A 17542-nucleotide genomic window follows, 5' to 3' on the forward strand; every position below is an offset into this window, starting at 1 on the left:
ACTTACGTGGTATAAATACTCTCCCCTCGGCTAGTTTCGAGCTGCAACGGTTTGACAGCAGGCTCACAAAAGTCTTCAGTGTTTGGCTGGAAGGGGCCCAAGCAGCACACGCTGGCTCGTGGGGCCTGAGGTCGCAGGGACATTGAGACGGAGATGAACGGCTTCCGTTCCGCCGCTTCCTCCCGGCCGTCCCTTCCCCGTTCCAGCTACCCCCCCCCCCCCCCCCCGCCACATGTCTGTCCCTTGCAGGCGTGCACCCCGGGCGGCTCTCCCGGGACTGTGTGCTCGTTGGAGGGGCCCCAGCCCCCCCCAGGCTTGGTGGGAGCCCGTCCCCGGCTCGGCGAGCCCCCGAGGACCCCTCTCCCTCCTCCCTCCTCAATCCCAGACAAGGAGAAACTCGAGACCCTGGCAAAGGAAGCTGTTTCTCTGGTGAAATCGGCTGTGTCTGGGCACGCAGGGGGTGGGCGGCGGGGACGGTGTGCCAGGTGGGCCCGAGTCTGCCCAGGGAGCAGGGTTGGGGAGCGGGCCTGTCCAAGGACCCGGGATAGGGATCAGGGCCTGTTTCGGGAGCAGGGTAGGGGGGCCAGGCCTGCAAGGCAGGGAGGTGAGGAGCAGAGGGGACCAGGCCCCTGCCGCGTGAGCCATGGGAGGCCTAGCCCGGACTTTGCCTGGGAGGGGTGCCGTGATTCTTGTTTCCACGGCACTGGCATTATCTGTGCTCGGGGTTCTGGTGGCTGTGTCCCCAGGTCCCAGCAGGAGTGGACAGCAGGACAGCCTGCTCTCCTTGGCCTTGCTCCTGGAGGCAGCAGGGATGTGACCCCCTCGAGGCCCCGAGGACAGCGCTGGGGTGGTCGGTCACCTGCTCCTTCCTGCTAACTTCCCCAAGGTGCTGGTTATCTCCCGGAACTCCTCAAACCTGGGGTCTGGGTCCCAAAGCCAAGTCAGCCCTGGGGACAGGGCTTCAGGGGATGCCCGTGCTGGGAGCAGGCCCGTCAGCCAGAGCAAGTGGCCCCGGGGGCCTGCCCGCACAGACCCCCGGCCCCAGAGTCCTCCGTCAAGGTCAACGCAGACCTCAAAGGTTCAGATGGTGCTCCGGTAGGCAGCGGGCGGGGTGGCTCAATGGGGGTGGAGGCCTCAGTCCCTCCTGCCTGGCCACAGAGCAGTCACCTCTTGCAGGCCTGGGGCAACGGGGGCAGAGCAGGCTTGGGTCCGGGGCCGCTGGGACGCGTGGCAGGCACCGGCTGGTGTGTGACGGCACCAGCACGCATTCGTGGCCTCGTTCCCAGGGCTGCCTCTGGTCAGCCCGGGGTGCAGCCCGCTGCGGGGGCGGGGCGCGCACAGGACGGCACCCGGGGGCCCGTGAGCGCGAGCCTGGAGGGAGCCTGCAGGCACAGGCCGGGAGGAGCAGGCGGTGGAGGCTGTGATGGGGTGCCCCAGCGGGGACAGCCAGGGCCGCACACAGCACACGGGAGCCACATGGGAACGACAGGGCCCGGAGGAAGCAGAGCACGACCGTGCCGGGCTGCCCAGCCTGCCCGGCCTTCTGGCTGCTTCCAGGGCACGTGTACGCGGAGACCCAGAGGGGTGGGCGGCGAGGGAGGCTGGACCGAGCGGTGGGGGTGGGCTGCAGGCTCCACCCGACAGAGGAAGGGGGCAGACGTGGCTTGTCTGCCTGGAATCGGAGCCCTGGCCCCATCCCACTGTGGGGGGCTTGTCTGGAGCCAGAGACCACCGAGGACCCCACTTCCCTGGCCTGGGTACCTCTCTGGAGGGTATGGACCACATACTGGTCGTCTCTCCCCCGGCACAGCATTAACTGCCACGCCTGTTCCCCCCCGCCCCCTCCGCAGCCATCATTAACCCCAAACAGCCCAAGGAGACACCCAAAAGCTTCAGCTTCGACTATTCCTACTGGTCACACACCTCGGTAAGCCCAGGGCTGGGATCCAGGGGGGTGGGCCGCAGTCGTGTGGATGCTTGCTGTGTGGGCCTTAACCAGTCCCTTAACCTCTCTGAGCTCCTGACCTGGGACATGAGGGTGGGACAGGGGAAGGGGCCAGCGGCACCTGCCCGGGGGGGAGGGGCCTACCTCCTCAAGTCCCCGTGTGCTTGAAAGGTCACCCCGAGCAGTGACAGGCATGGTTATGGTAACGCCCCGGACCTGCCTAAATAATCCTCTGTTGGGAGAGCATCCGGCCGCTGTAACCGATCTGTGGGCTCCCAGGGCCTCCAGCCCCACCGCTCCTCATTCCCAAGGCTGCCAACCCAGCCTTGATTTTGAGCCTTATGTCCCATGCTCCTGCCTCGGAGCCTTCACACAGGCAGTTCCCTCTGCTGAGATGCCCTTCCGCCCCGCCAGGCAGGATTAGGTCCCCTCTCCGGGGCGTCTGAGCGCCGGGGCGCGGGGCGGGCGTCCCTCCCCAGGGGGAGGCCTCGGGCTGCGAGGCGGGTGCTCGGAGAACGCAGCGGGCTGAGCCTCGGGCGCACCCGGCCTCCTACAGCTTCGCCCCCTGTTGTCTTGCAGCCGGAGGACATCAAGTACGCGTCACAGAAGCAGGTGTACCGGGACATCGGCGAGGAGATGCTGCAGCACGCCTTCGAGGGCTACAACGTGTGCATCTTCGCCTACGGGCAGACCGGGGCCGGCAAGTCCTACACCATGATGGGCAAGCAGGAGAAGGACCAGCAGGGCATCATCCCGCAGGCACGCGGGCCCCGGGGCTGGGGCGGGAGGCCGGGGGAGGGCAGCACGGGCAGGGCTGCAGGAGCCCAGCGGGGAAGGGCCGGGCAGGGCGCCCCAGGGGAGCAGCCTCGGAGAGAAGGGGGCCAGGAGGGGAGGGACACTGCGAGGCGGGAGGGCAGGGCAGGAGGGGCGGCGTGGGGCGGACCTGCTCTGAAGAGGCTGGAGCCCCAGGCCCTGCGGTGGGGGGTGTTGAGGGGCAGAGCCCTGGCCGTGCCCCCCGGGTCACATCCGTAAGACAGGGCAGTCGGGAGAGTCATTGTCACGCTGACCCTTCCCCCGGGAGCTGTGGAGGCTGGCGGCGGACAGGGAGAGACGCCCGGGACAAGGGGTGGCCTTTGGTTAACTGCAGGCTGAGACATGGATGACTCATGGGCCCTGAGCTGCTGGGACCCCGGGCAGGCTTCTGGATCTGAGCTGGTCAGCGCTTGACCTGGTCAGGGCAGGAGAGAACACCGGGTAGCCTGTAGCACGGGGGACCCCAGCCCACCCGGTGGAGACAAAGACGGCACGAAGAGCGTAGGAAGGGATCACAGATGGTCCGTGGGGACTCCATGACTTAAGCAGAAGACAGCCGCTCTTTGGCTGCAGGCCTTTTCAGTGCCTTTGAGGTGGACTGTTATGAGCAAGAGGGCCCCGGAGAGCGGCGTCTGGCCTGGGCTCAGGCTGCCCATAGCACCCCGGGGGCAGGGCTCCAGGAACAGTCCCATTGTCCCCATCACCTGACGGTGTGTCTTCGGCCCTATAGCTCTGTGAAGACCTGTTCTCCCGCATCAACGACACGACCAATGACAACATGTCCTACTCCGTGGAGGTAAGGCTCCCCGAGCGTCCATTCTTCCAGCACAGCGGGGGGCTCGGGCGTGGACAGCGGTGCTTTTCTGCTTTAAAGCAAGTCCCCACCACTGGTCTGTGCCGTTGGCTCGTCCCTCCCTCGTGCATGTGACACCCACACCGGGCACGGGAGCGAGGGGCTGTCCTCTGCTCAGCAAGTCTCACTAAGTAGTTGCTCCAGACCAGGGGCAGGGACAGATGTCTCAGAGCCGCGGGACCTGGCTCTGCCATGGCCGCGGTGTGTCCACGTCGGACGAGCCCCAGGATGAGCGCAGGTGGGGGGACCAGCAGGAGGTGGGCCGACTTCCCTGTGCACTCACTGCACTCACCTGACCCCTGCACTCGCACATGCCTCCCCCTGCCAGCAGGTGGCCCCCACACCCCTATCCCAAGAGTCCCTGGTAGCGGCCCTGCGCCCCCACCTTGGGGGGCCCTGATGGTACATCTCCGCCCTGCAGGTCAGCTACATGGAGATTTATTGTGAACGCGTCCGTGACCTCCTGAATCCCAAGAACAAGGGCAACCTGCGCGTGCGCGAGCACCCGCTGATGGGGCCGTATGTGGAGGACCTCTCCAAGCTGGCCGTCACCTCCTACAATGACATCCAGGACCTCATGGACTCAGGGAACAAGGCCAGGTGCACGCCGGGGGCTCACCCTCCCCCAGTTCTCTACCCTAAACACCCCCCCCCCCCACCATTGTGAGTCTCCCTGAGGAAGGTCTGCTCCTGGGGCACCCGTCGGTTTCCCCGTGGGGTCTGTCCAGCACCCCTGTGGAGGGTGGACCCCGTGGGCCTGAGGCCATTGAAGGGCCAGCCTGGGAGGGGCCTCCAGACCCCCACCCTGTCACCTCCACAGGGGCTGCTCCTCCTGGGGGGGACTGGCATCATCTGTGAGTCTCCCCGGGGTCCTTCCCTGTGGGCAGCTGCCCCGTTGGGCCCAGTGGTCAGGAGGCTGTGAGGCCCGGTTCTGCCCGCTCTGCAGGGGGCGTAGGTGGGGGCCTGGGGGCAGGGTCAGCCATAAGGCGCTGCTGGCCACGGGCACTGGTGGCACTGCCCCGGGGGGGCGGGGGGTCTGCCCGGCTGCTCACGGAAACGGTCGCCTTCTCTGCCGCCCCGGGACGCCCCCACGGTGAACGACCTCACGTGGGTCAGAGCCCCGCAGGAGCAGGGTTCTGGTGAGGCCTGTCCCTTCTGTGGGCTGTCAGACAGCGAATCCCCACCAGGGACACGTCCTGAGGTCCCGGCAGGTCGGCAGCCCTGGGACCAGCCCTGCAGCTCCCTTCGCGTTGCCTTGGGCTCTGCCCCCAGGGGCCTGCTGCCGGCCCTGCCCAGACGGGGACCGAAGGGACAGAAGGTGGGCGCCTCCTTTCCCTCCTGGGTGGGGCCTTTCCACATCTTGGCCCGACAGGGCCCCCTTCCTGTTTCGTGAGTGCTCCTGGGCTCTGCTGACCCCTGTCACGGCGCCCGAGTACCAGGCTGGAGCTGGTGGCCGGGAGGGCGTGGGCCCTGTTCGCACTGTGACGGGACACGCAGTCACCACCAGGCTGGGTAGGGCAGCCCCGGGAGCCCTGGGAGAGCCGATGCCCCGTGACCTGGTCCAGCTGGCTGGCACCGTCGGCGACTCTCCTGCCCGACCATAGGACGACAGGTAACCACGTGTGGCTTCCGTTCCCCCAGGACCGTGGCGGCCACAAACATGAATGAGACCAGCAGCCGCTCCCACGCTGTCTTCAACATCATCTTCACCCAGAAGCGCCACGACGCGGAGACCAACATCACCACAGAGAAGGTGAGCGTGGCCTTGGCAGAGGCGGGCCGTTTGGGCGGGGGCGCGGGTCAGTCCCATCAGGCAGGACGAGGAGGCCAGGGAACCACCGGCCTGCGAGGCTCGGACAGCGTCCTCACCCTGGGCGCCAGGCCCTCACCACCCCCTGCTTAGCGTGGGCCTCCGAGAAGTTGGCCGGCCTGCGGGGCCACCTCGTCTCGGTATTTGGCACCGTCTGGGCGTAGAAGGGACTGACGGTGGAGGGGCCGTGGACCCGGGGTCTGCCTCCTGCCGGGTGGGTTTGGTGGAGACCGTGGGGGCTGAGGAAGGGTGTCCCCACGGCCGCACCGCTGAGGACACCGGTGGCCCTTGGAAGCAGAGGGCCGTGGGTGGAGTGAGTGCCTGTCACGACGGTGACCGTGGGCCCCGGCCGACTGGCAGGAGAGCGGGGGGGCCCCGGCATCCACAAGCACAAAGGAGAGGCTGTGGTCTGAGCACCACCCCGCCCACCGCCCCTGGCTCCGGATGCCTTTCCCACGCGCCTTGGCGTTCTCAGGGAACCCGGGTAGGAGCACGGTCCCCTGGGACCTTTATCTGGACACGTGGTCTCCATGCCCCGGAAGGGGCCGCAGGGCAGGCTCAGAGCCTCTTCCTGCCCATCGGTGGCCCTGTCCCTTGGGGTCAGGTTTTCTCTGTGTCACCTCCCCTGACCCACTGTCCAGGCCTCCTCCCCGGGGCGCCTCGGCCGCCGCCTGGTGGGCAGTGCTCTCTCGGGCAGCAGGCAGCCCCCCAGGGTCCGCATGTCCCGGGGAAGTTTGCCACACTTCGTCGCCGATCGCGCCGGGGTCCTCTCAGCCTGGTGCCATCCTCCCAGAGATGGCCCGGCAGGGTCTGGGTGGGCAGAGAGAACGGAGCCAGAGCTGGGTTCGGATCCCACCGCGGGTGATGAGCCCATCTGTGGAAAAGGGGGGCAGGACACATCTGGGGAGCTCTGTGGGGGTTCCGTGCAAGCACGTGGAGAGCCCCGCACACCGAGGGCAGCGTCTCCGCAGCATCGCGAGTGTTAGGGGTGAGGGACACGCAGCCTCTTGGGGAGGTGGGCTTTGAACCCCAGGCAGAGCCGCCGGTGCGCTGTGAATAGAGGGAAACCGCGGGGTGTGAGACCGGCGGACCCCCGGGGCAGGGCTTGGCCACGGCCCCTCAAGCGTGCGCTTCAGGCCTCGGAGGGGGCAGGGCGCCCCCTAGCGGCCTCGAGCGTCTCCTGCATTCGACACGTGCCGTTTCAGGTGAGCAAAATCAGCCTGGTGGACCTGGCGGGGAGTGAGCGGGCCGACTCCACGGGAGCCAAGGGCACGCGGCTCAAGGTAGGGGCCAGGCCACCATGCCTGTGGACGGCGGCGGGCCCCTCCACGCCTCGCTCATCCGGCACGTCCCATCTTCCAAGCCTGGCCTGCTCCAGGGTGGGCCGGGCGGGAGGGCCCCTCTCGGGGAGCACCGCCACCCGGGGCGAGCCCGGGCAGGGAGGGCAGGGGGCGAGGGTGAGGGCGTGGGAGGAGGCCGGTAGCCAGAGGGCCGCGCCCAGCACGCTGGCTTAGTGGTTAACGAGGACGGAGGCCCTGGCGGGAAGGCTGGGCCCCATGCGGGCCCTCACAGGACCCCGGCCACCCGTGTCTGCGCTTTCCCGCCAGAACCCAGGCTGCGAGGCGGACAGTCTCTGGTCAAAGCGGTCCTTGGTGTCGGGGAGGAGACTTTTCATTTTCAGCCTCCCTTTGATGCCCACCGTTACCTGGGGGACGGGAGGGGGCCCTGGAAATTGTACCAGCGGGGCTCGTGTGAGGTGTTCTAAGGACTCCCTGGGGGACTAGGACAAACACTGGGCGCGCCGCACCCCCTCGGCCAGGGTGGGCCTCTGAGCAGCTTCTCGCCAGAGCCTCCCGTGCTCCGAGGAGCCCCGGGATTAACGGTCAGGGCTTGGTGGCCTCAGACCAACGTCACGCGGGTCAGGCCCCATGGGATCACGCTGGAGCACGAGGTTCATGAGGCTTCCTGTCCTCTCTGCACACAGGAGGGAGCCAACATCAACAAGTCCTTGACCACGCTGGGGAAGGTCATCTCTGCTCTGGCGGAAATGGTGAGCCAGCTTTGGGTTTCTGGAACTAGGCTGATGGGATGGATTGTGGAGGTGGCGCCCTGTCCTGCCTTCTGTGGAGGATGCCGGGGGCCTGTCATACCTTGCCCCTGGCAAGGAGCCCGAGGTTCAAGGGAAAGCCCGAAGGTGTGAGGGGTGTGTGTCGCTAGGCTGCAGGTGGGGTAGTGATCCCTGTTACTCCCTGGAACCTCAGTTTCCCTACCAGTATTGGCCACTCAACACACCCAGGCCTTTGTTCAGAGAAGGACGAATCTTACGAGGCCCTACCCTCCTGAGGTTGTTAGGGGTGAAGGAACCCGAGAGGTCGCGCTGTCGTTTGGCCCGTCGGGACCCGGGTGGCCAGCAGGGGCCAGGTGAGGAGGGATGGACCCCTGGCACGTGCTCAGGCCTCTCCTGCTCCTTTGTTCTCTGGAGCCTGCCAGCAGTCTCCTCCCCACACACCTCGTGTCCCCAGACTCGCCCCAGGTCCTCAGACTCTGTCTTTTCTTTTCCAGGACTCTGGGCCCAACAAGGTAAGCTGCTTTCTTCAGTTCTAGGGGGAGGAATCTTCCTCCAGGGCAGGGTGGGGGCCGGAAGCAAGGAGCTCCTTCAGCTCCCGTTCTCCTGTGAAGGTCTCGGTCGTAAGAGTGCTCCTTCATTTGCGCACCCCACAGGCAGACACATCGAGCCAGCGCTGAGCCGGGCGCTGTGCCAGGACAACACAAGCCTTCCGGGGCCACAGCACAATGGGGGACGTAGGTGTAGAGACGTGGACACAGAAAAAAATAATTACGAGTTGGTGTACATCTCGTAAAGGAAAAAGATGGGCTGTGAGAGGGACGCACAAGTGAGATGGCCTTTAGTCGGGGTGGCCGAGGAAGCTTTACACGTAGTTTTAAGGCTGAGACATGAGGAGCGGGGAGGAGCCAGCCATGTAGCTGGAGAGCCCAGTGTGAGGTGCTAAAGTGGAAAAATGGTGGCTTGTGTAGGAATTGTGCGTGAGGAAACGTGAGGAAGCACGAGGAACTGTGTGAGGGAATGAGAGGCAGTGTGTGACGAACTGTGTGTGGGGAACTGTGTGAGGACGTGGTAGGAATTGTGAGGAAACATGGGAGGCACTAAGCGAGGATCTGAGAGGAACTAACGGTAGAAACGGTGTGAATGTTTGTGGGGAACTGTGTGGACGGTTGTGTGAGGAACGATAAGGGAAGTGTGTGCGGAAGGGTGGACCGTGCGAGGAACTGTGAGAGGAAGTACGTGAGGTGGGTGGGTCAAGGATGGCACTTCCCAGGGAATTGTGAGGAACTGGGTGGCAGCTGTGCGACACCGTGTGCAGGACTGTGTGAGGAGCTATGCGAGGAAGTATGAGAAACGAGCACGGCACTATGGAACCGTGTGACGGACCGTGGCAGGGACCGGAGAGAATTGAAATCGTGTGGGAACGTGTAACTGTAACGGTGAGAAAACGCATGTGAAGTTGCACGCAGAACTACGAGCAAACGTGTGGACTGTGTGAAGAGCTGTGTAGAATGGTGTGGGGAGCTACATGGACAAATATCTGTGCGAGGAAACTGAGGAACTGTGTGGAAACTGTGAGGAACCACGTGAAGATCGTGTGAGGAACTGAGGAACCGCGTGAGGAACTGCGTGAGGAACCGCGTGAGGAACCGAGTGAGGAACCGCGTGAGGAACCGAGTGAGGAACCGAGTGAGGAACCGCGTGAGGAACCGTGTGAGGAACCGCGGGAGGAACCGTGTGAGGAACCGCGGGAGGAACCGTGAGGAACTGTGGGAGGAACCGTGAGGAACCACGTGAAGATCGTGTGAGGAACTGTGAGGAACCGCGTGAGGAACCGCGGGAGGAACTGTGAGGAACCGCGTGAGGAACTGCAGGAGGAACCGTGAGGAACCGCGGGAGGAACCATGGGAGGAACCGCGGGAGGAACTGTGAGGAACCGCATGAAGAACTGTGTGAGGAACCACGAGAGGAACCGAGTGAGGAACCGCGTGAGGAACCGCGTGAGGAACCGCGGGAGGAACCGTGTGAGGAACTGCGTGAGGAACCACGTGAAGATCGTGTGAGGAACTGTGAGGAACCGCGTGAGGAACCGTGTGAGGAACCGCGGGAGGAACTGTGAGGAACCGCATGAAGAACTGTGTGAGGAACCCCGTGAGGAAACGTGAGGAAACGTGTGAGGAACTGCAGGAGGAACTGTGAGGAACCGTGAGGAACCATGTGAAGAACCGCGTGAAGAACCGCATGAGGAACCGTGTGAGGAACTGCGGGAAGAACCATGTGAAGAACCGCGGGAGGAACCGTGAGGAACCGTGTGAGGAACCGCATGAGGAACTGCGTGAAGAACCACATGAGGAACTGTGTGAGGAACTGCGGGAAGAACCGTGTGAAGAACTGCGGGAAGAACTGTGAGGAACCGCATGAGGAACTGTGTGAGGGACCGCAGGAGGAACCGTGAGGAACCGTGTGAGGAACCGCATGAGGAACCGCGTGAAGAACCACATGAGGAACTGTGTGAGGAACTGCGGGAAGAACCGTGAGGAACCGCGGGAGGAACCGCATGAAGAACTGTGGGAGGAACCGTGTGAGGAACCGTGTGAGGAACCCTGTGAGGAAACTTGAGGAAACGTGTGAGGAACTGCAGGAGGACCCGTGAGGAACTGTGGGAGGAACTGTGAGGAACTGCATGAGGAACTGTGTGAGGAACCGCGGGAAGAACCGTGAGGAACCGCTGGAGGAACCGCGTGAAGAACTGTGGGAGGAACCGTGTGAGGAACTGTGTGAGGAACCCCGTGAGGAAACGTGAGGAAACGTGTGAGGAACTGTGGGAGGAACCGTGAGGAACCATATGAAGAACCGCGGGAGGAACTGTGTGAGGAACCCCGTGAGGAAACGTGAGGAAACGTGTGAGGAACTGCAGGAGGAACCGTGAGGAACTGTGGGAGGAACCATGAGGAACCGTGAGGAACCATATGAAGAACCGCAGGAGGAACTGTGTGAGGAACCATGTGAGGAACTGTGTGAGGAACCGCAGGAGGAACCGTGAGGAACTGTGTGAGGAACCACGGGAGGAACCATGAGGAACTGTGTGAGGAACCGCGGGAGGAACCGTGAGGAACCACGTGAGGAACCGTGTGAAGAACTGTGGGAGGAACCGTGAGGAACTGTGGGAGGAACTGTGAGGAACCGCATGAGGAACTGTGTGAGGGACCACAGGAGGAACCGTGTGAGGAACTGCGGGAAGAACCGTGAGGAACCGCGGGAGGAACCGCGTGAAGAACTGTGGGAGGAACCACGGGAGGAACCGTGAGGAACCACGTGAGGAACTGTGTGAGGAACCGCAGGAGGAACCATGAGAACCGTGTGAGGAACCGCGGGAGGAACCACGGGAGGAACCGTGAGGAGCCACGTGAGGAACTGTGTGAGGAACCGCAGGAGGAACCATGAGAACCGTGTGAGGAACCGCGGGAGGAACCATGGGAGGAACTGTGAGGAACTGCACGAGGAACTGTGTGAGGAACTGCGGGAAGAACCGTGAAGAACCGCGGGAGGAACCGTGTGAAGAACTGCGGGAGGAACCGTGAAGAACCGCATGAGGAACCGCGTGAGGAACCGCATGAGGAACCGTGTGAGGAACCGTAGGAGGAACCGTGAGGAACCGTGTGAGGAACCGCGGGAAGAACCGTGAGGAACCGCGGGAGGAACCGTGTGAAGAACTACGGGAGGAACCGTGAGGAACCGCGGGAGGAATTGTGCTGGGAGTCGGACATGCTGTGTTGGGAAATCTGTGGGAACCACCTGTGAATACATGTGGAGAATTGTGAGAAACTGTATGTGGACCGCGTGAGCCACTGCAGGACTTCGTGTGAAACAGCGTGGGGATGGTGTGAGGGATCTCTGAGGAGCTGCGTAGAGGGCTGCGTGAGGAACTGCGGTCTGTGAGAGGCACCATGTGAGCAACCTCTGAGGATCCGTGTGGGGAGTTGTCCAGGGAACCTGCATGAGGAAGCGTATGAAGTGGGGAGTAATGCGTGAAACGCCGTGAAAGAACCGTGAGGAGCTGCGTGGATGGCGTGAGGAACCGGGCAAGAGCTGTGTGGAGAACGTGAGCAACTGTGCGACTGCGGGTGTGTGACAGCCTGAGGCGTGAGGAGCTCTGAGGAACCGTGTGGGAAACTGTGGGGAAGCGTGAGGAAACGTGTGAAGGACTGTAAGGAACCGTGTGAGGAGCCACGCAGGAAGCGTGTGGGGAGTGGTGGTGTGGATGGTGTGTGGAAAACTGGTGACTTAGGAGGGGAGTTGGGAGGCCTTAGTGGAGAAGCGCGTGAGAGAGAACTGCGCGAGGGTCTCTGTGGGGACCTGAGGGCACTGGGAAGAACTGTGAGACAAAATGTGTGACAGACTGAGGAACTGGGAGGAACTGTGTGAAGAAAGCGTCGGGAACTACGAGAGAGAGCGCGAGGAACACTCTCAGGGCCTAGAAAGAGCCGTGCGGGAACGGCACGCGGAAGTGTGAGGAAGCGCGTGAGGAGGTGTGTAGGGAGCCAGCTGCGTGAGGAATTCTGGGGAATAGTGTGTGAGAGTGTGTGGACGCGTGTGAGGGGACCGTGAAGAACGGTGCGCGAACCTGTGTGCGGAGCTTCGTGGGAAACCAGGGAAGGACGGTGTGACGAACGTGCGAGGAACTGAGAGAGAAACCGAGGGTGTAAGTGGAGAGTTGTGAGGCGCTTCGTGCAGCCGTAAGGAGCGTGTGAAATGGTGTGGGCGGACCGTGTGGGAATCGTGTGAGAGACTCTTGGGGACGTTTTTGGAGAACGGTGCGGAGCTCTGGGACGACGGGGGGAGCCATGTCGGGGAGCGTGAGGAACTGGGTAGACCTGGGTGTGGGGGGCTGGGAGGACAGGACAGAAACCGTGTGACAAACCATCATAGAACCGTGTGGCGAACTGTGTGAGGAATTGTGAGAAAATGTGTGTGAACTCTGAGAGACGGTGTGGCAGCGCGGGCAACACCGTGGGGGAGAGTGGGAGCCGTGTGGGAACGGGGCGGAAGACCACGGGAAGGACAGGCCGCGACCCCTCGCACGGTTCTCTTCAGTTTCTCACGGAGTGCCCCGCACAGTCTCGTGCGGTTCATCACCCCGTTCCTGGCACAGCTCTATGCACGCACTTCCCTCATAGTCAGCAGGAGAAGGGGTGTGTCTGAGGAGCCGTGAGGAACTTTTTGGGGAAACGCACGCACGGTCTGTGGACCAGACTACGCCAGAGATTTGTGTGGAGGACCGCAAGAAGCTCCGAGGGGATGCACGTGAAGCCGTGGAAAATCGTGTGGGATCTGTGTGGGAGGGGTGTGTGTGCAGCCGTACGTGGCGCCGTGTGGACTCTTCGGGAACCGCGAGGGCCGGCGTGCACTCTGAGGAACCGTGTCGAAGCGTACGGAGAGGGACCGATACGAGGAGCCGTGTCACGAGCTGCGTGACGAGTCGTGCGGAAGCGTGTGGGGCGCCGTGGGAGGGAGGAGTGAGGGGCCGTGAGGTCATCTGCGAGGCACCCTGGCAACTGCGGTAGAAACTCGGGCAGGAATTGTGCGAGGAAGTTTTTGAGGACCAGGGCCTGGAGCAGGGGGCGTGGGGACACATCGTCGTGAGGCGAGGAAGCCAGCGAAGGCCCGGGGTCTGACGTGAGGCCCGGAAGCCCGCGTCAGGCACAAGTCGACTGCGGCTCAACGGGGAGAGCGGACGGGTTTCGAGCGGGGCTCATGAAGTCTGATTGAATCTGGCCCGCGCTCCTCAGGCTGCTGCGCCAAGAGTAGACTGGGGACGGGGGGTCTGGTGTGGCAGCCGGGAGGACGGAAGTCGGCGTTGTGGAGATCCAGGCGCAAGATGACGGGGGCTGGGAAGGCGGAGGAGAAGGGGGAGCAGGGGTGGCTCTGGGAGGTGCGGGAGCGGGAGCGATCGGGGGCTGCCGGCGGACGGAGCGAGCAGTGGTGAGGGAGCGGCGGAATTGAAGGCGACTCCGGGGGTCCTTGCTGAAGGGCCCGTGTGACCAGAGGGCGTTTACCGTGGAGACGAGGAATGTGACAAATGTGGCAGAGGATTCGGCCTCAGGAATTAAATAACCAAAAAACGAGGTAGAAACACAGTCTTCATCCGTGACGTTTCGAAGGAGAACGAAAGACCCTGGGTGCCGACGAGCTGCTGTGAGATGGGCCCTCAGACCCGCTCTCAGCGAAGCCAGTGCGGCCTTTCTGCAGGCTCTGATCGCGTGCCTCAAGAGCTTTCACAGTTAAAAACGATTTTTTCATGTTTATTTAGTTTTGAGGGAAAGAGACACAGAGCTTGAGCAGGGGAGGGGCAGAGAGAGAGGGAGACACAGAGTCCGAAGCAGCTCCAGGCTCCGGGCTGTCAGCACGGAGCCCGACGCGGGGCTCGAACTCAGGAGCCGTGAGATGGTGACCTGAGCCGAAGTCGGACGCTTAACCGACTGAGCCGCCCCGGTGCCCCAGGAGCCCTCTGAGATCTAGGGGAGCGCCTCTTGGAAATCAGCCTGAAGAACAGCGACTGAGGAGCCTGTGTCTAGAGAAAAGGCACAGCCCTCGTGGTGGCGCCTGTGTGCGTCTCCCGGGAGGGCTCTGGGGGACAGGGCCGTGTCCGGTGGCCTCTGCAGGGGCTCAACAAATACTTTTAAGCAACTGTGTGCATGAACGAGGAGACGGTGGGAAGTAACTGGGTGCCCTCGGTCAGTGGACTCCCTCGTTCCATCAGCGGCGTCCCCAGGGAGCGGTCAGCGGTCTCCCTCGGTCAGTCCGTAAGCAGTGTCCACGGGGCGCGGTGCCCAGCGGCCGTCGCGTGGCCGGAGTCCGGGTTCTGAATGTCCTCTATCTGCCGTAATGGAGGAAGAACGAGGCACAGGAGTAGGCGAGGGTGTGGAGGACGCTTCGTCCTGGGCCGGGGGGCGGGGGCAGGAGTGGCTACCGAAGAAGGGGCCTGTGCCCTGGACTGCAGGGCAGGGGAGGGAAGGTGAGTTCAGTGAGGGAGACACGTGAGCGACGGGCGTGGGCAGAGGCCCGCGTTGTCACGTAAAGCAGCGGGGCCTTTGCTGTTTAGTCAGCGGGACTGACGGTGGGGCCCGAGGAGGGGGCGGTGGGCTCAGACCGGCCCTTCTGACGGAGCAGAGGCAGGACACGCGGCCGTGTCGGGCTGCGTGGCCCAGACGCGCGACGGGACAGACGAGGGAGGAACCCGAGGCATGTGCCAGCAAGTCTGCTCCCAGCCCTGAGTGCAGGCGCCCGGGGGCAGCACCCTGGGGTTCCGGTGGGGAGAGGCCTTGAGAACCGGCCCGGCCCCGCCTTCCACACCAGCCTTCGGTTTGGGGGACCCACCCACAGACCCCGTGCTTTGCCCTTCCAGCTCCCTTCCCTTCTGGCGGGCTCAGGCTTCACCTCGAATGTTCCTCCCCCACAGAACAAGAAAAAGAAGAAGACCGATTTCATTCCCTACAGAGATTCCGTGCTGACCTGGCTGCTCCGGGAAAACCTAGGTGAGGACTCTCGGGGTCGCCTATCCCCCGGGTTCTGACTCCCACCCTGGGCCGCCGTCCTGCCCTCCCTCCTGGGGAGGGGCGTCCAACCACCTGGAGGCCCCTCACCTTTTCTGGGCTGAGGTTGAGGCAGACCTGGGGGATCCTTCCGGAGGGCCCGGGCTGGTGGCCAGCGAAGGGCTGAGGAAAGCGAGTGCGGGGACACAGCATGGCCCGCGGGGCCACAGGACACACGCCTGTGCCGCTGCTCCCGCTTTAGGCCTGTGACACCCGGACCACGTCTCCCCACCCCCCGCCCTCGCGGGGACTCCGCGATCCTGGGGAGCCCTGCTTGCTTGCCGGGCTTTTGGCAGGTGCCACACGTCACGCCTTCTCCCTGAGTTCTGAGCCACCGAGAGACAGACAGGGAGATGGAGACTGAAACGTTCCCAGTCCCCATCCCTTCGCACCCGAAAACAACCGTGGGGGTCCTCCCTGGCTATGTTTACGGCTCGGGAGGCCGACACCCAGGAAGGTACACTGAGTCACGGGCTGACCCGATGAACGTAGGCAGCTGGGATCTACAGCCTTCCTCAGCTCCACGGCTGTGGTGTGGGGGCCCCGGCTGGCTGACCCTGCACCCCGGAAGCAGTCTGGCTGTTCCTCAGCTCAGACTAGCGATGGGCGCCACCTGGGCGCTCCGGGAGGCAGGTGAACCCCACCGAGAGCGGATGGTATGTGCCGGGAATGCGTTTCTTCACCCTAGGCCAGGAAGGAGGCCTTTGCCACAGGGCGGGGGCAGGCCCCAGGGTCGGGACAGGGGGAGCCCCCCACAGCCCAGCCTGGCGCCCGAGCCCTTTAGGCTGTCGCCTCACAGTTTGTGTGGGGGCCACACCCTGGGCACATGACTCCCGGGACACACGTCCCTGAGGTCACAAAGGAGAGGCCATCGGTCCCAACCCTGAGCACGGACAGGCAGCCGTCCCAAGGGCTGCCCGGGCCGCTGACCCGACCACGCCGACGGCCCAGCCCCCGCTCCGCTCAGAGCCTGCGAGTGATCCTTCGGCGTCTGAACTGAAGTCGAACATCCATTTCCTCGCGCAGTGTGTTACCTGATGCCGGGCTCCGCGCTGCCCCGGGCTGGGAATCTGACCTTAAATACCGAGAAAAATATTCCAAATGAGGAAGATAGAAGTGAAAGAAATCATTGCACCTGGAGTTGAATTGAAACGAACGTTGACTTTCTCAAGAAATTATCCTGACCGTGAGAGGAAATGCTCCTCTCTTCAGTGTGGGGAGGGAAGACCGGTGGTTGTGAAATAAACCCAAATTCGAGCAAAGCACTCTGCAGGAGAAAAATGACCGAGGTACCCGCTGCGGTGATGAAGTCAGACCCCCCATTCCCACAGTTGGCCCGTGACGCAGTTTACCTCTCTGAGCCTTGGCCTCCCCAGCTGTACATGCAGGCGGGGAGGGGCAGGAGGGTGGGGGGAGGACCCCCCGCGACCTGGCCTTCTTCCCGCAGGCGGGAACTCCAGGACAGCGATGGTGGCGGCCCTGAGCCCTGCAGACATCAACTACGACGAGACTCTGAGCACGCTGAGGTGTGTTCTCCAGGGAGGTGGGCCCCGTCCCCCCCACCCCGGCAATTGGACTTGCTTGCTCGTCCCCGGGACCACAGGCCCCGACGCGAAGGCCCCACCACGGGGAGAAGATACCACCCTGTCCCTGCTCCTCCTGGGGACTCAGTTCCCCCGAAAGGGGGCAGGGTTAGGTGACGCCCCCTGTGGGTCTCTGGCCAGTGGCCCCACTGACTCCAAGCGGCATGAGCCCCTGCCCTGTGTCGCAGCCCCTGGGTCCCCGCTACTGAGGCCCTCCCCACCGCGGCTCTGCCCTGGGCAGGGCTCCGGGTGCCCTCGGGCCTGCCCGGCACGGGCACAGCCCACAGTTCCCTTGGCCGTCCAGGTACGCCGACCGGGCCAAACAGATACGCTGTAACGCCGTCATCAACGAGGACCCCAACAACAAGCTGATCCGTGAGCTGAAGGACGAGGTGACCCGGCTGCGGGACCTGCTGTATGCCCAGGGCCTCGGGGACATCACCGACAGTGAGTGTCTGTGCCCGCCTGTCCTGGGCAGGGCAGCCGGGCCAGAGTGGCCTCCCTCCTTGGGACGGCCACCCGCTCGCTGGCTGCGGCCCGGCCGGGACCGGTCAGGCGGCCTTTGTGGCCTTGCCACCGGAATCCTAGCCCTGCTCTGAGTCCCCGTGCGAGGCCCCCCTGGCGGGAGGCTGGGGTTTCTGTCCTCGACCCGGGTGGACTGCATGGTTTGGGTTTGGAGCTGGCCCAGGCAGGCCACGGACGTTTTTCCCGGAAGCCACATGGGCAGGCCGTGGCGCGGGGGGTTGCGGCGGTCTCCGTGCGTCCCCTGGAGACCCCCGCCACCCTGTCGGATGCCCGGCCTGCGACCGGCGTGCCTCAGACCCTCTGGAGACAAACCTGTTCTTCTGTTTCTCTGTCTCTCCTCCTCCCCCACGCCCCCC

General features: G+C 63.9%; 1 protein-coding gene and 1 long non-coding RNA gene across 26 annotated transcripts in view; one reads left to right on the plus strand and one right to left on the minus strand.

Annotated features, from left to right (window-relative positions):
• The window catches only part of KIF1A (kinesin family member 1A), a 101659-nt gene that overhangs the window by 32193 nt on the left and 51924 nt on the right, over positions 1–17542 (plus strand). For all 25 annotated transcript variants that reach the window (XM_058698833.1, XM_058698857.1, XM_058698963.1 and 22 more), the window contains 11 exons: positions 1851–1927; positions 2525–2704; positions 3489–3554; positions 4033–4211; positions 5253–5364; positions 6627–6704; positions 7406–7471; positions 7984–8001; positions 14946–15021; positions 16526–16604; positions 16966–17108. In XM_058698833.1, the coding sequence (XP_058554816.1) occupies positions 1851–1927; positions 2525–2704; positions 3489–3554; positions 4033–4211; positions 5253–5364; positions 6627–6704; positions 7406–7471; positions 7984–8001; positions 14946–15021; positions 16526–16604; positions 16966–17108 (1074 nt within the window). The remainder of the gene's footprint in view (positions 1–1850; positions 1928–2524; positions 2705–3488; positions 3555–4032; positions 4212–5252; positions 5365–6626; positions 6705–7405; positions 7472–7983; positions 8002–14945; positions 15022–16525; positions 16605–16965; positions 17109–17542) is intronic.
• Positions 13773–16021, minus strand: LOC131494549 (uncharacterized). Its single transcript, XR_009253450.1, has 2 exons — positions 15558–16021; positions 13773–14363 (listed from the first exon to the last, which is right to left on the minus strand). It is a non-coding gene; the product is annotated as an uncharacterized LOC131494549 (long non-coding RNA).

This window comes from Neofelis nebulosa, chromosome 2, assembly GCF_028018385.1.
Source record: "Neofelis nebulosa isolate mNeoNeb1 chromosome 2, mNeoNeb1.pri, whole genome shotgun sequence".
Classification (NCBI taxonomy): domain Eukaryota; kingdom Metazoa; phylum Chordata; class Mammalia; order Carnivora; family Felidae; genus Neofelis; species Neofelis nebulosa.